The 21,321-nt window shown below is 43.6% G+C and overlaps 9 protein-coding genes across 9 annotated transcripts; 4 read left to right on the forward strand and 5 right to left on the reverse strand. All coding sequences in view use genetic code 12, as the record gives it.

Annotated features, from left to right (window-relative positions):
- Positions 1 to 145: 145 nt before the first annotated feature.
- Positions 146 to 1,105, forward strand: COQ4 (ubiquinone biosynthesis protein; the record flags this gene model as incomplete). Its single annotated transcript, XM_002616284.1, has 1 exon — positions 146 to 1,105. One exon carries the CDS (start codon positions 146 to 148, stop codon positions 1,103 to 1,105), a length of 960 nt encoding a protein of 319 aa, XP_002616330.1.
- Positions 1,106 to 1,354: 249 nt separating this feature from the next.
- FOB63_002668 (uncharacterized protein) lies at positions 1,355 to 2,000 on the forward strand (the record flags this gene model as incomplete). The annotated part of the gene is made up of 2 exons (XM_066102263.1): positions 1,355 to 1,394; positions 1,447 to 2,000. The coding sequence occupies 2 exons, from the start codon at positions 1,355 to 1,357 to the stop codon at positions 1,998 to 2,000; spliced, it is 594 nt and encodes a 197-aa protein (XP_065958408.1).
- A 3-nt stretch (positions 2,001 to 2,003) lies between these two features.
- Positions 2,004 to 2,330, reverse strand: FOB63_002669 (uncharacterized protein; the record flags this gene model as incomplete). Its single annotated transcript, XM_002616282.2, has 1 exon — positions 2,004 to 2,330. The coding sequence occupies one exon, from the start codon at positions 2,328 to 2,330 to the stop codon at positions 2,004 to 2,006; it is 327 nt and encodes a 108-aa protein (XP_002616328.2).
- A 310-nt stretch (positions 2,331 to 2,640) lies between these two features.
- Positions 2,641 to 4,463, forward strand: GGA2 (phosphatidylinositol 4-phosphate-binding protein; the record flags this gene model as incomplete). The annotated part of the gene is made up of 2 exons (XM_002616281.2): positions 2,641 to 2,701; positions 2,752 to 4,463. The coding sequence occupies 2 exons, from the start codon at positions 2,641 to 2,643 to the stop codon at positions 4,461 to 4,463; spliced, it is 1,773 nt and encodes a 590-aa protein (XP_002616327.2).
- A 130-nt stretch (positions 4,464 to 4,593) lies between these two features.
- Positions 4,594 to 5,325, reverse strand: FOB63_002671 (uncharacterized protein; the record flags this gene model as incomplete). The annotated part of the gene is made up of 1 exon (XM_002616280.1): positions 4,594 to 5,325. One exon carries the CDS (start codon positions 5,323 to 5,325, stop codon positions 4,594 to 4,596), a length of 732 nt encoding a protein of 243 aa, XP_002616326.1.
- A 337-nt stretch (positions 5,326 to 5,662) lies between these two features.
- Positions 5,663 to 7,168, reverse strand: ECM33 (Ecm33p; the record flags this gene model as incomplete). Its single annotated transcript, XM_002616279.2, has 2 exons — positions 5,663 to 6,894; positions 7,108 to 7,168. The coding sequence occupies 2 exons, from the start codon at positions 7,166 to 7,168 to the stop codon at positions 5,663 to 5,665; spliced, it is 1,293 nt and encodes a 430-aa protein (XP_002616325.2).
- A 1,336-nt stretch (positions 7,169 to 8,504) lies between these two features.
- Positions 8,505 to 14,882, reverse strand: GLT1 (glutamate synthase (NADH); the record flags this gene model as incomplete). The annotated part of the gene is made up of 1 exon (XM_002616278.1): positions 8,505 to 14,882. The coding sequence occupies one exon, from the start codon at positions 14,880 to 14,882 to the stop codon at positions 8,505 to 8,507; it is 6,378 nt and encodes a 2,125-aa protein (XP_002616324.1).
- A 1,552-nt stretch (positions 14,883 to 16,434) lies between these two features.
- Positions 16,435 to 17,502, forward strand: FOB63_002674 (exosome non-catalytic core subunit; the record flags this gene model as incomplete). The annotated part of the gene is made up of 1 exon (XM_002616277.1): positions 16,435 to 17,502. One exon carries the CDS (start codon positions 16,435 to 16,437, stop codon positions 17,500 to 17,502), a length of 1,068 nt encoding a protein of 355 aa, XP_002616323.1.
- Positions 17,503 to 17,570: 68 nt separating this feature from the next.
- FOB63_002675 (putative ubiquitin-specific protease) lies at positions 17,571 to 21,203 on the reverse strand (the record flags this gene model as incomplete). Its single annotated transcript, XM_002616276.1, has 1 exon — positions 17,571 to 21,203. The coding sequence occupies one exon, from the start codon at positions 21,201 to 21,203 to the stop codon at positions 17,571 to 17,573; it is 3,633 nt and encodes a 1,210-aa protein (XP_002616322.1).
- Between the last annotated feature and the right edge of the window lie 118 nt (positions 21,204 to 21,321).

Below are 21,321 nucleotides of genomic sequence, written 5' to 3' on the forward strand. Positions count from 1 at the left end.
TGTGGATTCTCTCAATTCCATTTCAAATTTCTTGATGTAAGGGTCCAACTGAAGATGATGGTGTAAAGGTGTTCAGAATGGTGTAACTTCTGGCGCGATTTTACAAGAGCTTTCGAAGACGTGGATCTCGCCTCATTCCTGTTCAATGATCTCCCGTTCAATCTTTTCAAAATCAGTTTCTTTACAACGGTCTCAGAATAGACTGTTCCTCTTGACTGCGGCTAGTGCCGTTTTTGGGTCTATGATATTCAATGAGAACAATCAACTCGCTTCGAAAATGGAAAGAGGTGAGCTTCATTATGACGACCCTAATGCATCATTGAATGAGAAAAAAGTATCCCCTGCTAGTAACAAGTACTTTAGCAGGCGGGAATCGGAATATCCCGGACATGTGCCTCTTTATGGAATAGAGAAGTTCATGATGTTTATAGGGTCTGGGCTTGGATCATTTTTCCATCCGGAAAATAACGCTAATATAGTTGCATTAGGTGAATCTACAGCAATTGAGCCTGTGTTGAGAAAGTTACAGAGGCAAATGCTCTCTGACCCTGTTGGACGACAGATTTTAAGAGAAAAACCGAGAATGACTAGCACCTCTTTAAACTTGGATCACTTGAGAGCCTTACCTAAAAATACTCTTGGACATACTTACGTGAGCTGGCTTGATCGGGAGGGTGTTTCTCCTGATACGAGGGTTCCTGTTCGCTTTATTGATAATGAGGAATTGGCATACATCTATCAACGATACAGAGAATGCCACGATTTCTACCATGCTATCACTGGCTTGCCTATCATTATTGAAGGCGAAATTGCTGTGAAAGTCTTAGAATTCATGAACATGGGAATTCTTATGCCAGGATTGGGAGCACTTTTAGCACCTTTGCGATTGAAGCCCTCGCAAAGAGAAAGATTGTACAGCATCTACTATCCTTGGGCATTTAGAAGCGGACTTAATGCCAAGCCATTGATTAATGTCTATTGGGAGAAAAGTTTGGAAATGGATGTCAATGAACTTCGCCGGTCTCTTGGCATCGAACAGCCCCCAGACTTGAGAAACTTGCGGAAAGAGTATTTTGCCAAGCTAAAGAAAGAGAAGAGAATTTAAAGACTTTGTGATCGTCAAACCTTAATTTCTATGCTTTTTAATTTTGTTAACTATAGTTATGCAGTTACGATATGGCTTTAATATTTTATGATTTACGCTTATCTGGAGCTGCGTGGCTCAGCCTAATATTGTGCGCGCCAGGAATGTCATTTTCAGCCGCTTGATGATTGCTACCAAACGTATTTTAATTCTTCTTTAATTTCTTTCATTTGTTTTTTTTTTTTTGTTTGTTTGCTTCACTACTTCTCCATGTCTCAGCTTCTCTATAAATATTTCCTAAAGAAGGTTCGTCTATTTCAACTCAATTTTCAGCAATGTGCTAACACCACAGACTAATCTAGACCATGTCTTCGCCGTGGGGCCTCAAGATGATCCATACTTCGAAGAGATTCCTGAGAACGAGTTGTATTTCTACCAAAAAAAGGGAAGTAAAAGAAAGAGGAAACTTCCTGACTTCATAGGTAAGCACGACTTGAAAATCTTGAACTCTGTCAAGCGAAAAGCGTATCGTTTGGATTTACAGTTAAGTATCTGCGGGATACGTTTAGGTTGGGCTGGCATTATTGGCCTTATTCCATGGATCGGTGACATAATTGCCGCCACATTAGCGATGCAATTGTTAAGAACGGCTGAGAAGATAGACGGAGGGTTACCTCCAGCCTTAGTCCTGAAGATGAAGTACAATATTGCCTTTGATTTTGGTATTGGGCTAATCCCCATTGTGGGAGATTTCATCAATGTCATGTACAAGTGCAATCTGAGGAATTTTGTCTTGCTAGAGAAACACTTAGTTGAAAAGTATCGAGCGAAAGCGCTAGCTACACCAGTGACAGCTTCTGTACCACATACAGTTCCAGACAGTAAAGTGAAACAAGATCTGTACAACATGGTGTGATTATTATAGCTCTTTAAACACATTCTCCAAGTGGGTGATTCTCGCTTTGAAATCTTCCACAAATAGGTACAATTGGTCTAGTTTCATATATGCCGCTTCTATCTGGTCGCATTCTTTGATCATATCATTCGCTTCTTGTAGCTGTTCATCTAAATGTAGCTGCTTATCAAAGTACTCTTGGTCAATAAGCTTCTCCTTTCTCGTTACTGATTCATAGGTAAGCTCACTTAAGTTGGAAATGTGGTCAGTGATTTTGTACATTAGGTAAGAATACTTCACCGCAAGGTCTTTTAATTGTAATGGATCATCATCAACGGAATCCTCTGTCATTACAGAGGAAGATACGGTCAAAGATCTCCTTAGTACGCGCAAAATGTGTATATACATCCGTACCTCGCAAGGCTTAGCCTCTCCACACCTATTGAAGTACGACTTCAAAGAAGCACGATAATTAGTTCACGTTGTGTATTTTATTGCTGCGACATTAAAATGGACGGAATCAGAATGCTATTTTGTCTTTTTTTTCTACAAGAGAGTTATACACGTTCTAGCTATACACCCGTACCTCTCGGACTTAGTTCTACTTCAATCTAGCCACCCCTAACAGGTGTATCTATCTGATCGTATTCCACAAGACACAATGTCCAGCTCATCTGGGTACTCACTTTCTAAAATTAACCCAAAGCTTTTGCGGAGGATCTGTATGTATTAAACATATACCAACTTTGAAGGAAGCTACTAATTCATCTAGATCGTGCTTGTCGGCCAACTCTCAGTGAGCCTAATCTTGCTTTGAACTTGGAGATCTGCGATTATGTCAATGCCAAGCAAGGGTCCATTCCACGTGAAGCTGCAATTGCAGTCGTCAAGCTAATCAATCAAAGAGACCCTCAAACTTCGGAATTGGCCATTCATTTGTTGGACAATTTGGTAAAGAATTGCGGTTATCCGTTCCATTTACAGATATCCAGAAAGGAGTTTTTGAACGAGCTTGTTAAGAGATTTCCGGAGAGACCCACTATGCGCTACAATCGTGTTCAGAGGATGATATTGGCTCAGATTGAAGAGTGGTATCAGACCATCTGCAAAACTTCAAAGTACAAGCTGGATTTCGGGTATATTAGAGACATGCATCGTTTGTTGTTGAATAAGGGATATGTTTTCCCCGAAGTGAAGGTTGAGGATGCTGCGGTTTTGAATCCAGCTGATACCTTGAAATCTTTGGAGGACATTCAAAAGGAAGAAGCAATTGTCCACAGTGCAAAGTTGCAAGAGTTGATCCGAAGAGGAAAACCAGAAGACTTGCAGGAGGCCAACAAGTTGATGAAAATCATGGCTGGCTTCAAAGACGATAATGTTCAAGAGAACAAAAAACAGGTTAACGATGATGTTGCTAGATTGAAGAGGAAAACCGAAATTTTTGCCGAGATGTTGAACAGTGTGGAAGCAGGTGGTGCCAAAATTGACGATTCGAATGAGACCATTTTTGACTTGTACGGTCTGATCAAGAGTGCACAGCCTAGCGTCACCAAAATTATTGAAGAGGAGCACGATAATGAGGAATATGTGCAAGATTTGTTGGCCTTGAATGATACTATTAATCAACTAACTCAAAAGTTCCAACTCATCAAGAACGGTAATATTGAAGAAGCTTCAAATATCAAGGTTAGTGGCGGTGCTGCTGCTGCTTCTGCTGCTAAGGAGTTGAATTTAATTGACTTTGATGATGATGAGCCTACTGAGTCGGGAGAATCTAGCAAAGACCAGCAGGGTTATAACGATTTACTCAGTGACTTGTCAAACTTGACCTTTTCAGAGCCAGGTCCAGGGTCGTCCAACAAACAGACCAATCCATTGGACTTTTATGGATCTGGAGGTTCCATTGCCCTTGGTGGTGGAGCTACAAACTCTTCTTTGTTTACTTCAAGTGGTGCTTCTGTTCAGCAACCCAAACCTTCGACTACTCAAAATAGCGCAAACAATTTTGACTTCTTAAGTGACCTCCATTCGCCATCTCCTCAACTTCAGTCTAACACATCTACACAGCTTGATCCCTTTGGTTTCGACTTTCCAACGTCTTCTCCTGCCCAGGTCCAAGCCTCAAGTGCTAATGCTGCTGCTGTCGATGTAAAGACACTTTTCGAGAGTGGAGAAACTAAGTTGGAGGTTGAATCACTCACTGCGGCCAATGCCGCTCTTTTCAAGGGAAAATTCCTTGTGAGTAATTTGCTGAGTTCCTTGTTGTCAGCAGCAAAGCTTCTGGTAGCTGTTCCGAAGGGTTGCAAGTTAGATTTGCGTCCACAGAGTGGTAATGTGATACAACCGTTTGCAGCACGTGGATTCAGCCAAGAATTCTCAATTGAAAATCCGGTGAATAAGGCATTGAAGGTGAAGTGGAAGCTTGAGTATTCTGCAAACGGTCAGGCTCACACAGAAACTGGAATCAGCAATTTGAGCGAATAAGTTAGAAAAGCTAACAAAGCTCCGCGGTACCTAGGCTTAGCACTAAATGGTGCGACAGCACCATACAAGCTTGTGAATGTAACCTGAATTGAATATAGAAAAGGAACTAAAAACACTGAAATCAATCAATTTAAACTTGAGGCTTACTCAACACGTCCTCAATAATCAAAACGACGCCATTCCCTGCCAGACGGTAGCTAGACACTGGAATTGGCTTTCCCTCAACCTGTAAGGTATAAACTCCAGTAGCAGGATCACTTTGTATAATCACGCTTTTTCCATTGAGCAAAACAGTAGAGAGTTCAGAAGATCCAGCCCGAACTGCTGCATCTGATGATATATGAGCCTTCAAGAAGTTGTCGATATTTGAAGCAATAACTTCATCATCGCTATCATCATTCTTTACTTGTTTTGGAAACTCCCACGGTTTCAAACCACCAAGCTTAGTGGCAATAGCATCATCTGAAGGAGCAAGTAAAAACGTAAAAGTTTCTTTCGCTTCCATTCCGGAAAGTATTTCTGCGTCGTCTCTTAAGTACCCAGCAAAGATAGAAACACTGGGCATCAGGGGAAGAATATTTTGAAGCAAGGCATCCCCTGGTGTCAGAAGAACATCTTGGTTTCTCTTATTGTGGTTCTTGAAAAAATCTTCAATATTTTGTACGTTTTTTGCCTCCCTCTTTGACTTTCCTTCTTCCTTATCGATAGCTGCCCACAAGTCATCTACGGAAACCACATTTTTAGCATCTCGTTTTGACTTTTCCTCTTTGTCAATAGCCGCATGCAAATTCTCAAGATTCATGACGTTTTTGGAAAGAGCAACACTTGCAAATAATAGAACTGCAATATTTGTGAACTTCATGGTGGTACAGAAAGTAACTGGGGTATAAAAAGGTGTTTCACTTGGCTTCTCCTGTATTCCTACGGCATATTGTGATCACGCGCGCCCGCACGCACGCAAAACGAAGCGCTAATTCTACTCCAAACTTAGACGACAAATCTTAGTACGTTTTTTTTTGGTTATACGACTGTTCGAAAATAAAGTAAACGTAAGAGGAAGAAAAAAATGGGAAGTAGTAAAAATTAGTTTGTACTTGAGATGCTGACATGCATCGCAATTTTCCTCTTCTTTGAAGAAATAGATTCAGCAATACCTCTTCTGGGCCATGTTGAATATGCATTTTTGCTTGACAAATTGCTTAGTACAAGAAAGCACCAATACCAGCAAAGGCAACAGCAAAGGAAGCCAATTGAACACCGGCAACTGGAGCAGCACCAGACTTCTTGGAAGAAGAAGAAGAAGAGGAGGAAGAAGCAGAAGAGCTAGAGTTGGAGCCAGAGCTGGAGTCAGAGTCAGAGCTCTCAGTAGAGGAACCGTTAGCGTTACCGCTCTTAGAGGAAGAAGAAGAGATGGTGGAGGAAGCACCCTCACAGTAAAACTTGTCACCCTTGATGTCACCGTCCTTGTTCAACTTAACGAAAGAGTCACAAGTCAAGTCACCAGTAGAGGTCAAGTTGAAACCACCAGCAACTCTCTCCAAGTCTGGGAAAGTACCGTTGTTGAAGTCACCAGCAAGGTTCACGGAACCACTGATTTGCTTAACCTTTGGAAAGCCAGAGAAAGAGTCCAACTTTTGGTTGTCTTGAACGTTCAAAGCACCACCAACAGTAGTCAACTTAGGGAAGTCAAACTCCTCCAACTCGTCGTTCTTGTTGATAGAAAGAGACTTACCAATAGACTTCAATTGAGGGAATTCAATGGACTCGAAAGTGTTGGATTGCAAAGATAAAGAGCCGTTGACGGTAGTCAAGTTAGCAACGGAAAGAGAAGAAATGTGTTGGAATTCCACATTGTTGGCACTGGTCAACTTGTCCAAGACAACCTCGACCTTGTCAGCGTTGTAGTTAATGGACAAGAAGTCAGTCACAGATTGCAAACCAGAGTCGATAGACTCAATGTCGGCGTTGTTGTTGACGTCGAAAGTCTTAAGTTCGAAAACGTTAATACCGTCCAAAGAGGTCAAACCAGTGTTTTGGATGGTAATTTCCTCGGCGGAGGTCAAACCGGTTGTCAAACCAGTCTTCTCCAAAGCTGGCAAAGCATTGAAGGTCAAAGAACCGACAGTAGTCAATTGAGCAAAGTTGACAGTAGACAAGATGGTGGAGTCAGAAACAGTCAAGTCACCAGCAACCAATTGCAAAGTTGGGGCGTCAAGAACGGTAGCCTTGGTACCATTGACGAGCAAGCTACCGTAAACGGCTTGGACACCGTTCAATTCAACGCTTCCAATGCCCTCACCGCTAATGGTGATGTCACCGACAGCGGTAGCGCAAGCAGCAATCTGAGAGACTTGGGTGGCAGCAGTAGCAGTGAAGTCACTGAAGGAGCACGCCTTGTTAACAGAAGGGGTAGCAGTGGTCAAAGAAGAGTCTAGAAATGGGTCAGTATAAATTCAACAAAAACATAGGAAATTGGCCGAAAACACTTGGTGCTCGAGGAATAATGTGAGCCATTGCCACGGAACACATATCCGAGTATGAAACATGGAGATTGACAAAACGGGGAAGTATTGAGGCAAAAAATGTCGAGATCAAAGTCGGTAAAATTTTCACGACAACATTGGGCCGGGAACAAAATACATACTGTTAGCAGCAACAGCCAAGCCAGAGGCAGCGGCGATGGCGAGCAAAGACTTAAATTGCATAGCGAACGATCGGTACTAAGGGATTTAAAACTCGAAAAGTAACAAATTCGACTAAAAGAAGGTTAGAGAAAAGGGGGTTATTTATATATTCTTTGCCGCATGGAGTGGACGAAAACAGTCTGCTTGATTTGAGCGGAAAAAATTACCACGCAGTATTCCGAGGGCGCTGCCCACTGCGCCTTATGTTGTGTTAGAGAAATAAACATAACCGATCATACATACGAGGGCCGGGCCGAGGGTACACAGACGGCATATACTCATCATCGTCCAACCAAATGGTCGCCTGAGCCAGCCGCCATTTCTGAGAACAAAAACAAACGAAACTGCTTGCGCCATATCACTCCCAAGCAGATAGCGATCTAGATAAAAAAAAGTTCCCATCCGCGGACGTCGCATACTATTTAATTTCACAATACGCTATGAAAGCAAAACACATGAATAGAATTCCATACTGTTGTAGGCTTATCGGCAATGTAAGATAATACCCGTTGTTCTTTTTTGTTGTTTTTTTTTTTTTTTTGATTCTTACTATTTGGGTCAAAGTGCAACAGTGTATATTGATGTTAAGATTTAATGAGGGGAAAAAAGTCACACCAGCGTATAAAAGAGTCCCCGAAATCAAGGGAGACAATGCATAACCTTGGGTCGGATGCAGAGCGTGAGCTTTGACACCACACTAAGTTAACCTGATTTGGCAATGGGCCACCGGCGTATTCCGAGGGCAATTTCATGCACACACGCAAGGCGTCTTCTAGCTCGTGCATCTGCCCAAGCAATGTGAAACATTATGTGTACCTTTATCAATTCAGGCATCGGTAATGAGTGTGTCGTGGAAAATACCAAGCACTGGAAAAAGAAAAGAGGAGAGAAGCATCACGAGCGCTGGCTTTTGCTGGTGGAACTTGTAAATTTAGAAGCTGGATGGCTATGTTTCTATTCGCTTCGATATCCTGATTTTCCCGAGCGCCGAAACTTATTTTCTTACCTTTTTTTTTTGTTGTTTTTTCTTGCTTTTCTTGTTTTTTCTTTATGTTTCTACAGCCTGCAAGGCAACATAAGGATTGCGTTTTTCAGCTCTAGCATAATTTTAGGGACGCCAAACTAGCTAGTATTCCATTCACACTAGTACCTTTTTCTCATGGGTTCGATTATCGTCTTGGCGCATCGAAATGCATAACATACGTGCCCGTAACACTTTATGTGCATCCCACGTTTGCTCCGAAGTGTCAATGTAATAATCTACCGTAATTTTTCAAGTGTATATACCCATGATATGCTCTAGATCAATAGTTGCAAGTACAGAAAATTAGCTGGTTGCTTTCATTTACTATAAAATCTAGATCTTCTCAGCCAACTCTTCCAAAAGTTTAAAGTCACGCTGTTCAATAGAACCGTTACCTGGCAATCTCGTGGTGCCCATCAAGTAGACATCAACCTCCTTGGCACACTGTCTGCCTTCTTGAATACCCCACACAACCAAAGATTGACCTCTTCTGCAATCACCAGCAGCAAACACGTTTTCGTTAGCAGACACTCTGTAGCCACTAGGATCAGTAGTACCGATGGTGCCTCTCTTGGTTTTGTTAACCTGAAGCTTGTCGGCATCAGGACCAACGAAACCCATAGATAACAAGACAACCTCAGCTGGGAAAAATTCTTCAGAACCTGGAACCTCAGCCATTTGCCATGCGCCCGAGTCAGAACGCTTCCATTCGACTCTCACGGTATTAATACCCTTGACGTTGCCTTCTTCGTCACCAACAAACTCCTTGGACAAAATCGAGTACTCTCTTGGGTCCTTGCCATAATGAGTAGCAACCTCAGTGTGACCATAGTCGACTCTGAAGACTCTTGGCCATTGAGGCCATGGGTTGTCCTTTGGACGAGCGTTTGGTGGGAGTGGCAACAATTCAAAGTTGGTGACAGACTTGGCTCCATGTCTAGTAGAGGTACCCAAGCAATCATTACCAGTGTCACCACCACCAATAACCACAACATTCTTACCGGCAATAGTCTTTCTGATTTCCTCTAACGTGCCATCCAACAAAGCCTTGGTGTTGGAGTGTAACAACTTCATAGCAAAGTCAATGTTCTTCAAATCACGGCCAGGGATCTTCAAGTCTCTTGGAATGGTGGAACCAACAGCAAAAATGACCGCATCGTTCGTAGCTTTCAATTCTTCAGCACTAATGTCTTCGCCAACAGTGGTGTTGCACACGAACTCGACACCTTCGGCGGCCAACAAGTCGGTTCTTCTCTGCACGATACGCTTATCCAATTTCATGTTAGGAATACCGTACATCAACAAACCACCTGGTCTGTCCGATCTCTCGTACACAGTCACCGAGTGACCAGCTCTGTTCAATTGGTCTGCTGCAGCCAAACCAGAAGGACCAGAACCAATGATGGCAACTGTCTTTCCAGTTCTGTGTTGAGGTGGGTTTGGCTTGATCCAGCCTTGCTCGAAAGCGTGGTCGATAATGGCACATTCAACAGACTTAATGTTGACTGGGTCATCATTGATTCCAACGACACAGGCACCGTTACATGGGGCTGGGCAAATTCTTCCAGTGAACTCAGGGAAGTTGTTGGTCATCATTAGTCTCTGCAAAGCATCGTACCATCTGTCCTTAAACACCAACTCGTTCCATTTAGGGATGATGTTGGAGATAGGACATCCGGTGTCCGAGGTACAGAATGGGACACCACAGTCCATACATCTTGCGGTCTCCACCTGCAACTCTTCCTTTGTCAAACGCGAGGTCATTTCGTTCCAATCCTTGGTTCTCTCTTGGGCTGGTCTGTACTTTTCGTTTCTTCTCTTGTACTTCATGAAGCCAAAAGTCTTGTCCAACTTTGCTACAGCCTTCTTAGCCACTTCTGTGTCCTTGATGGTGTCTTCGAGATCCAAAACCTTTGGCTCGTGAGCTGCACTCTTGGCGGCATGGTTCACATGACCCCTCTTGATCTTGGCGGCTTCACCGTTTGTAGCATCGCTCTCTGGATCTTCCTTAATGGACTTCAAGAAGTTGTTCAACTCATTCTTCTTGGCCTCCTCTTGCTTCTGTTTCTCCTTCTCAAGAACCTTTTTGTAGTCATGAGGCAACACCTTGACGAATCTTGGCAATATTCTGTTGAAATCGTTCAAAATGTTGTCAGAGACTTCCGAGCCTGTGTAGTGGCGGTGGTCTTCAATCAAGCCTCTCAAGAAAGCAATTTCAGTAGGGTCGGTAACTGAAGATAACTCGACAGTTTCAGAGTTGACCTTAGTCATGAAATCTTGAGCCATATCCAAAACATACGCAATACCACCACACATACCGGCAGCGAAGTTACGACCAGTAGAACCCAAGACAACAACTCTACCACCAGACATGTACTCACAGCCATGATCACCGGTACCTTCAGTGACGATAACCGCTCCAGAGTTTCTAACAGCAAATCTTTCGGCGGCAATACCTCTGATGAAAGCGGTACCAGAAGTAGCGCCAAAGAAAGCGGTGTTACCAGCGATAATTTGGTCTTCAGCCTTGAACTTGGACTCCTTAGGTGGATAGACAATGATTCTACCTCCAGACAAACCTTTACCGATGTAATCGTTGGCGTCACCTTCCAACTCCAAGGTGATACCAGATGCCAAGAAGGCACCGAACGATTGACCAGCAGATCCTTTCACGTTGACATGAATAGTGTCATGTGGCAAGCCTTGTTCGCCGAAAATCTTCGACACTCTGTAAGACAAAGTAGTTCCCAAAGAACGGTCAGTGTTAACAACATTGCAGTCGATAGTGACAGGCAAGCCCTTCGATAAAGTCAATTCGGATTCATCTATCAACTTGTTGTCAAGACGGACATGCAACTTGTGGTCTTGCTTTCTGACACAGTGGGTTGCCACACCTGGTCTAATGGTATGTGCGGGAGTCAAGATAGGAGACAAGTCAATATTGGCATTCTTTGTGTTTCTCAAGTCATCTCTGACTTTCAAAAGCTCTGTCTTACCGACCATCTCGTTGATGGTACGGAAACCCAACTTGGCCATGTACTGTCTCAACTCATTGGCCACGTAGTAGAAGAAGTTGATAACGGACTCTGGAGTACCTTTGAACTTCTTTCTAAGCTCAGGGTTCTGAGTAGCAATACCAACTGGACAAGAGTTAAGATGACACTTCTTCATCATGATACAGCCCATGGCAATCAAAGGAGTAGTGGCAAAACCCCACTCTTCGGCACCAAGCAAACAAGCGATGGCAACATCACGACCAGTACGGATTTGACCGTCAGTTTGCAAGATAACTCTTCCTCTCAAGTCGTTCAACACCAAGGTTTGGTGCGACTCAGCAAGACCCAATTCCCATGGCAAACCTGCGTACTTGACGGAAGTCCACTTGGCGGCACCAGTACCACCATCACCACCAGAGACCAAAATGTTCTCGGAACCGGCCTTGGCAACACCAGCAGCAACAATACCCACACCGACTTCAGAGACTAACTTAACTGAGGTTCTTGCTCTTGGGTTAGAACATTTCAAGTCATACAACAATTGTTTCAAGTCCTCGATGGAGTAAATATCGTGGTGAGGAGGTGGAGAGATTAAACCAACACCTGGAGTAGAATGTCTAGTTTTACCAATAGACTCAGACACTTTGTGGCCAGGCAATTCACCACCTTCACCAGGCTTAGCACCTTGAGCCATCTTAATCTGCAACTCATCGGCATCCGCTAAGTAGAAGGAAGTGACACCAAATCTACCAGATGCAATTTGCTTGATGGAAGATCTCATGGTGTCACCATTAGCATTGACTTGAGATCTTGCGGGATCTTCACCACCTTCACCGGTATTGGACTTACCACCCAATCTGTTCATAGCCACAGCAAGAGTAGAGTGGGCTTCCATAGAAATGGAACCGTAAGACATGGCACCTGTAAAGAATCTTCTGACGATTTCTGTCCATGGCTCGACCTGATCGATTGGCACCGGGGTGGCAGATTCGAAGTCAAAATCTAACAAGCCTCTCAAAGTACAGTGCTTGATAGCATCATACTCTTTCTTCGAGTATGCCTCGTAAGCCTTCTCGTTTTTGTTCTTGACGGCGTCTTGCATGGAAGCAATGGCGGCAGGATCGTTGACATGCTTCTCGCCACCGTCTCTCCAGTGGTATTCGCCTGTTTCTGGCAAGGCAATAGGCTTGATAGTTTCTCTAGATGGGTAACCTCTTTCGTGCAAGGAAAAGGCATCTTGAGCGATGTACTCAAAGGTAATACCCTTGATTCTGGAAGCAGTACCAGCAAAACATCTGTCGATAACAGAGTTGTCAATACCCAAAGCCTCAAAAATTTGGGCACCCTTGTAAGACGCTAAGGTCGAAATACCCATCTTGGACATGACTTTCATGATACCAGCGTTCACAGCGGACTTGTAGTTGGAGATGATTTTGTCGTTTGAGAAATCCACCTTCAACAATCCTTCATCTCTCATTTTGCACAATGTCTCAATAGCCAAGTATGGGTTGATACCATCAGCACCGTAACCGACCAAGCAACAAGTGTGGTGGACTTCTCTTGCTTCAGCCGTCTCAACAATTATAGCAACCTTAGAACGCTGCTTTTGTCTCACCAAGTGATGGTGCACAGCACCAGTGGCAATCAAGGCAGAGATTGGAATTCTGTTGAAGCTTGTAGCACGGTCTGTCAAAATGATAACCTTCTTGTTCTCTGAGATAGCTTTGGAAGCTTCTTGACAAACTTCTTCGATCTTGTTGATGTAACCTTGAATACCCTCAGATCTCTCGAAGGTGATGTCAATGTTGGCCACAGACCACGTTGGATACACCTTTTGCATGTGTTTGATGGCATTTAATTCCTTTGAGGAAATGATTGGGGACTTCAAAAGCAATCTGTTACATTGGCTCGGCTTCATTTCCAACAAGTTACCTTGAGGACCAACATAGCATTCCAAGGACATGACAATCTCTTCTCTGATAGGGTCGATTGGAGGGTTGGTAACCTGAGCAAACAACTGACGGAAATATTCGTACAATAATCTTGGCTGCTCAGAGATACATGCCAATGCAGCATCATTACCCATGGAGCCCAAAGCTTCCTTTGCTTCAGCCATAGGAGCCAAAATGACATTCATTTGCTCGTTGGAGTAACCAAAAGCAATCAAACGAGGATCTGTTTGAACAGACTTGCTGCCTTCTTCTGTCATGTGGTAGTCGTCCAAGTCAACATCTCTTGTGGACAACTTGGCAAACAAGTCATCAATGGTAATCATGTTTGCGGTTACCCATGACTTGAAGTCGAATCTCGAGGCGACAGAGCTCTTTAATTCACGGTCGTCAACAATTCTTCCTTCTTTGGTGTCAACCAACAACATTCTACCAGGTTGCAATCTACCCTTTTGCAAAACCTTCTCGGGTTCGACATCAATTACACCAACTTCGGAAGCACAAATGATTCTCTCGTCGTCGGTAACGTAGTAACGACAAGGTCTCAAACCGTTTCTATCCAAGTTAGCACCACAGTACCTGTCATCGGCAAAAGTGAACAATGCTGGGCCATCCCATGGTTCCATCAAACAGGCAGCCCACTCGTAGAATGCTTTTTTCTTCATGTCAATGTTCTTGTCGTTTTGCCAAGCTTCAGGAATCATGGTCATGACGGCTTCAGGCAAGGATAAAACGCCATTAATCACCAACAATTCCAAAACATTGTCAAATGCTGCAGAGTCGGAGCCACCTTCTTCAATGATGGGGAACAACTTTTCCAATTCTTCACCAAACAATTCTGAAGACATCACACCTTCTTTTGCTCTCATCCAATTCTTGTTTCCTCTTAAGGTGTTGATTTCACCATTGTGAGCCGCAATTCTCAAAGGTTGTGCTCTGTCCCACGATGGGAAGGTATTAGTTGAGAAACGTGAGTGGACAAGAGCAAAATGAGCCTCGTAGTCAGCATTAACCAAATCGTAATAGTAAGCATAAACCTGGTTAGGAGCTAATTGACCCTTGTAAACAATTGTCTTCGATGACAAAGAACAAATGTAAAACCAGTTGTGCAAGCCAATTGTGTGAGAAGCTTGTTTTCTCAAAATGAACATCTTCTTTTCAAAGTCCTTTTTGTATTTTGCCTCGAATTCCTCTGGAGTGATGTCCGTGCCAAAAGTTTCAGCAAGCACCACTGCTGGTTGTAAGATGTAAGGCTCTCTGGACAAGGAAGCAGGGCCCAAAATGCTAGAGTCGTGGGGGACCTGTCTCCAACCCAAAACCTTCAAGCCCAAAGAAGAGGCGATTTTCTCAAAAGTCTTCTTTGATTTTTCGAAGACAACCTCGTCTTTCTTAAAGAAGACATTACCAGTACCATACTGGCCTAATGGTGGCAAGTCCACACCAAAGTGGTACTTGAATTCTCTGACCAAAAACTTATGGGGTATGGAAGACAACAAACCAGCACCGTCACCATCCTTTGGGTTCAACTCACCACCTCTGTGAGTCATGTTACAAAGTAAGCTTTTAGCATCAGAAACAATTTTGTGGGATGTTTCTCCTCTAAGGTGGCAAGTGAAACCAACACCACAAGCGTCTTTTTCGTTTTCAGGATTGTACAATCCCTTTGCTACAGGCAAAGCAGATGCCCAGGAGGAGTTTTCTGGGACTTCATCGTAGTTGTAGATGTTGACAGTTTCAAACTCTTTCTGCGGTAAGTATGAGGCCATGTTATCTGAAGCAGTTAGTATAATATTGGGGCGAACGAAGGGAAATTTTACATACAATCAGTTATGGCGAATTGAAATTTAAGTCAGTGGTTGAAGTAGTGTTTTTGTTTCGGAGGATAAACGTTCCAATGGGGGAAGTATGATTCAAGATTTTTCCGCAAATCGATCAGAGTCAGTCTGATGTGTGCCAGTGAATTGACAAGGGAGGACACGCAACTAGGGAAGAACAGCAGCCACTCGACTATAGGTGGAGCAATAAAGGGCCAGACTTAAGACAAAAAAAGCTTTGCTGAAAGAACAAGAAAGAAGAAAAAAAAAAAGTTTTTGAAAATTTGGGACACTGGAGGCGTAATTAATCCAAAAAATTTTCCCGAGCTCTCCTGAATAGGGCCGAAATCGTTGTTTGTCCCACCGCACTTCGAAGCGTGCGCATCATCTACCACGCCTGTATAATTGCCCAGTTCGCGCAGCTTTGTCCAATCAAAACTGCTTCGAACGTCATGTCGAGCGTTATCAAAGTCGTGCCGGGCCGTCGGCGGACTGCATCGGCGCAACTTACTTGAGCTACCGGAATGCACCGATGCGGGGTGAAGTCCATGTGACTCATGAGTCAGAGAAAAAAAAAGAGACATAGTGGGCAGGGGAACAATGGGTTGCGGAGATACATGAAGCACTTTCGCATTAGAAGGTATTACGTCGGATAGATATGGAGGCAGATGCAACTTTTGAGAGGTTTTTCTCTCGTTTGTTTTGACTTGTGCTTGGTCTGAAGGTTGACACTGGTTGTTCCATATTGAGGCAAGATATCCGACCCTGCATGGAGACAAAGTCCGAATATGTCCGTTGTGATTCGATGATAGGCTGAAGCATCGGAGTGCATCTTAGGCCTGGCTGAGAAAACACCGGTGGGCGAGTGCAGGTGGAGAAACTGGTGGTGAACGGTGTTAAGATGATAGCGAACATGCGGGGTGCGTGGCGTTTGTACGATGGGGAGCCGGATGACGTTTTGACAAAGTCATCAATGTGGGGGGTGATAGATAATTTTCGGATTTTTTTCAGAGAGTATTTGTATTCACTTAGTGTAGACTGTTCATAAAAGTTTCGTCTTTTTACATACTGTGTGCGAAATCGAACCAAACCACTTACATACCTGGGTGATCAAAAAATGCTACAGTAAGCTATTTGGTTCCGCAAACAGCACTGCGTTTAAAGCCGTATCATATCTTCGTAGGCGTCTGTTGATGATATAAAACTCCTCTTTGGATGTTCATTTACTCATGATCCACCTTCAGCATGTATGTAGTCCTGCACAGCCGTATGAGTGTGAAGATAGTGGAACCATTGGACACAATTCCAAACCAAACACGTATTTGGCAGAAAAAGAGGGAAATCGTAGACAAAAACACAGTAACATTCCCACATGACAACCATCCCAATTAGCCAAAAGCAGCCATGAATAGCCAAACGTTTGAGTGGATTGATCACGTGACCATACATCCAAGAATGCTCGCTTCATCTCATCAGCCTCCATCTTGAAGAAATATTCTCTAGCATGTCCGAACCTCCACAGCACGCGGTGTTTCCTCCGGATGTCCTAGCACGCATCGCACCCGATGTATCTCTTCAACGCCATTTGCTGTTGGGTCTTCGCCCCTGCTTGCGTGGCTTTGAAGAATTTCGCCCATTGTTGGCATCGCCAGGTACACTCAATAGTTATGGGCCAAACATTGTTGTGGGGCTGTCTACGGTGAAGAACGGCAACACACACATATTGTGCGAAATCACCATGGGAATTACCGAACTGAGTGGACCAGACGAGCTTCTTGCCTCTGATACTGGGAACCCTCTGTACTCATCGGTGTATCCAGTGGTGGAGGTGGCTCGTGGCCGCAGTGGCGCTCCTAGTGACGAGGAGATGATACTCTCACAGAAGTTGTACAATCACATTCTTTATCTGCGAATCTTGCCCCTGGCCAGTCTTCGAATGGTGCCAGGATACCAGATCACCGACGAAGCGAGCAACACCACTTCCATTGTGTATCCCGATGACTCTTCGATGGATAAGACAGACCTTGAAAGCCTCAGCAGCACCATCAATATCACACAGAAGAGGTACAAATACGCTTTGTACGCTCACATCAAGGTTTTCTCGCGTTCGGGCCCACTTTTCGACGCTGTGCAACATTCCTTGATGTGCGCTTTGCAAAATGTCAAGTTACCTCGTATATACATGGCAGAATCTGGTATTGACCCTAACGTGAAAGTGCCAGTCCGTTCGCGGAAGAACTTTGGCCATTTAAACCAGTCTTCAGGGTTGTTCCATATCGACTCTAACTGGGCCCTTGCACAGCCTGTTAACCTTTCGCTTGAAGACATTGGCATTTCATCGAGCTTTGGACTAATAGAGCTCGAGGAGGAAGCAAACAAGTCTGTTCTTTTGGCTGATTTGGAGGGCGAGGCCGAGGAATTTTGTGCTGAGTCACAAATGACAATCGTTAGTACTGGGAAAAAGCTTAAGCATGTCAGCATAAACGGTGGTGGGGCTAATATCTCTTTGGAAACCATACAAAAAGCTATTGCGATTTCTAACAGCAGAGCAATAGCTTTGAAGAAAGTTTAATCTTGTGTGTACATTATCTATAAGAATGAAGAGTATAATTTTAATACGTTTCCACAGGATCTCGTTTCTCACACATCTCTCTCATCGTCGGTAGATCCACCAGGAGAAGCTAAGTTTGACGTAGATGAAGAATAATTCAAGTTGATGTTCACGGAGCGAGGCAGGTCCGAGCCTTTCGAAATTAGCCTTTGCTTGCGCTGGTTCTCAAATTTCATGTTTTGCTCTGTGACTGGAGATCTAGATTTCTTCGCCGATGCAAGCGCTGGCACTTTCTGTAGATCATCTTCAGCATCCTCATAGAGGTCTTCTTCCTCATTATTTTCCACTTCTAACAGGTTTGCACTCTCTACGGCCTCTTGTTCTCTGTATAAACCAAGTTCTTCTGTGACTTGAAGCAACAGGTCTTTGAGTTTACTCAATTTTTGCTCAAATTCATTGCGGCCCTTATCAATAAATTGCCCCACTGACTCTCCTCCAGCAAATTGATTACTGCTTCGTTTCTTGTAAAACAACAAATACGCAGCTCCAGTCACGCACTCCTTCGGATCTTCTAATGGAGTGACGCGGCTATCATTGAAATAGTACCATTTGTTGTCTCTAAAGTTTTTGACCGAGGCAGTGTAATGACCTCCACCTAATCCACCATAATGGTTATCAACGGCAATCAAATCATATATGAGTGGTTGCTTTGAGATTTGACTGGAAGTCACATAATCTGTCATGTCTAAACCTTCAATGGGGAAGTCAACAACCATATTGATTTTATCGCTCAATGACCGTGCACTCTGAAAGCGCTTCAAGTGAAATGTCAAGATATCGCCGGTGGACCACACCTGAATAGTTTTGGTAGCTCTTCTATGCTCTTTGCACCTAGGACAGTACCATAAATCTTGATCACCCAATACCTCAGGCGTACTGAAATTCCGTAAACAGTCATACAAGGAAATAGTTGTTCTCTGCTGCGCCGCAAGCTTGCGTTTGTTCTCCTCTAACTCTGGATTAGAAACGTAATCAAGATTCTCCCATGCTCGTTTATCCGTATCCGCGAAATAGTCTTGGTAACTATGGCTCTTCCAATCTATCACTAAAAGCTCATTTCCTTGGAGGATACCGTCTATTTCGTTCTTTTCAGGATCTGAATCTTTTTCAGAAGTGCCTTCAGCAGATTTAGAATTTTCAATTGGTGGTAAATTGTCAACTGAAGAAAACATACTATCAAGATTATCCCAATTGGTTTCATTGTCAGTGTTCTCACCAATCAGACGCTGTTCATCATCTCCTATTATGGAAGGAGTACAAAGATTACCATCCTCATCATCACTCAAAACTTTCAAGTTTGCATCGGGGTTTTGATCATCCAACTTGGGTTCAAGACTATCGCTTCTTTCAGTACTAAGCCTCAGATTTTGACGTTGTGGCTTCAGAAACGCCTCGATCAAGAGTGGTAAATTATTAAAATGTGGTCTCTCATGCGGTATATTCAAAATCTTTTCCGCAAAATTCTTTTCCGGCTGACCCACATGATGACGGGCATGCCTGCGATAGCTCAGACTGAATTTTGGATTTCCTTCCCTGTAATACCTTATATCGTACTTAGCGTCGCTTTGACTATCGGTTATCAGGGCCGAAGACTCCTTAGCCTCTTCCTGTGACGTTTCAGATGCTTCAGTCATCACTTCGTCACTAGCTTCACCCCCCACGATGGTTGCCTGTGATTTGATTTCACTACTGTTGGCCGTAGATAAACGGTTCGCAATGAGTGAGACTTTCTTCTCGATCTGCAGCAACCTTGAGCATTCGCTTTGCTTGTTCAAAACTATGAATAACGGAATACCAAATGGTTCCGTTATATCATACGACCTATCCTCATCTTTCGCAACGTTGATCACCGGAATGATTCGATCATCAGGTGTGTATGGGATGATATACACAAAGATGGCATCATCGTCACCGATAATCTCATTGATGGGCAAAAATGACTGTTGATAGTTATCCTCCTGAAAATCTTTGTAAAAGAAATTCCTGAAAATCTCAAAAAGGAACAAGAAATCTCGAGGGACACCCAAATGTTTACTCAAGTAAGCCACCAAATCTTCATACGTAGAGGATTTAGAGAGCTCAACTTCAAGTTTCATAATGAAGGAGTCTAAATAAGAGCCGCTCAAATCGACAATGGTAAATTCGTGATACCACTTCTTGTTAACAGGCAAAGGCAAAGTTAAATCATTGAAAGGATCAAAAGTGACAGACTTTTTGTAGCATACCGGGCAGAGCAATGTTGATTGATACATTCCTGTGAAGAGATCAACAATCACAGAATCATTTCTCTTTTTATGTAGATTCCAACATTCTTTGGCCAAGTCCACGATTGCTTGAGGATTCTCCACATCCTCATCTTTGAGTTCTGGTTTCTCACAATACGGTTTATCATAAATTCGATTGAGATCTTCATGAAGAGCATCTAAAAGCCAGCTTAGAAACTCTTGAGAGTCTTGTTGCTGATAGCCGTGAAACATAGATGAGTAACGACCAATTGTGTACTTGAATTCTCTAGGCGTAACCAGGCTTGTCGAGCTCCCAGGATAATCGAACAACTTATGAAGTAAATTAGAAAATGCAACTGCTACGTCGCCCAGATTCCCCAAGGGGTTGCTTCTGTTCAACTCCTTCTCAAACAAGTCATAGAAGAAATAAAAGTTGATTTCGGGAACGTGAACAAGACATTGCAAAGCAGAGTTCATGTAGCAAGTGTTACCGAGATTGGATAGTCCCAAGTTGCCACCAGTCGTTGTGATTTTATTCATGTCGAACAGGGAAAGGGACGTCGAAGCAACGGCTTGATCCAAAATAAACTTCTTGCTGGATTTTTCACTTACTTCCACCACCAAATGAAGCCTGGAGGAGCGTATACCCTGGCTTTGTAACAGAAACGTCATGACTTGTGGCGTCACGATTTTCTTATGCTGTATCTTGTTGATGAAAGACGAGACAGGAATATTTGCTGACAATTCTTCCACATTGTCAGTGGTGATAAACCAGACTCTTAAGCTTGAGTTCTTGTCAACGTTCATGAGATTGCGAATTGTATCGACCAAATCCTTGAATGTTTTGGTTTGCGAGAGCAGAAATGCACATTTAGAATGGGATTCTAAGCCTCCAATATGTGAGATTGCTCTTGTTGTTGGAGCGTTTTTGCACAATGTGTGGACAAGAAAATACGGAGGAAATCTTTCCAAAACCGCATTACCTTCTGCATCAACCAATACATTGCGAATTACTGGAGGCCCAAGCAGGCCAAAGTGGCATTGGAACAGACGATACAACTCAGGTGACACGAATGCTGTTTCCACCTTCTCTTCTCCGAGTGGAAACAAGTTCCCCGCTGCATCAAGAATCCGCGTGTTGTCCAACTTTCCCACGAAAGATGCAAAATCCTTTAGACAAGCGCAATCGGTCGGAGAAAGTACCCTCTGAATGAAATCGCGTGGTATAACATAACATACATCGCCATCTACCGGTTTTGTGTCCATTAGCCGACGCCATTCGGCTTGTAACAGAGCAATATCGACATTGGCATTATCCACAGCATCACCAGCCAGCGGTGGCGAAGGCTCATGCTCCACCGGAGGAATGTGAGGAGGCTCGGTCTGGTCAGAAGAGGCATGCAGAGCCATTTGCGGTATTTGAAGCTCCTCGCTCATTGAGTATGAACAAGCTGGAGCTGAAGAATCTAATATACTGACAGAGTCTGTGGTTCGCGTAGTGTGTAGATGCCGTGCGAAAGGCTAGTGCGGCTATCCAGTATTCTTTCAGCTCGTG

Source organism: Clavispora lusitaniae (genome assembly GCF_014636115.1).
Source record: "Clavispora lusitaniae strain FDAARGOS_655 chromosome Unknown tig00000078_pilon, whole genome shotgun sequence".
NCBI lineage: Eukaryota > Fungi > Ascomycota > Pichiomycetes > Serinales > Metschnikowiaceae > Clavispora > Clavispora lusitaniae.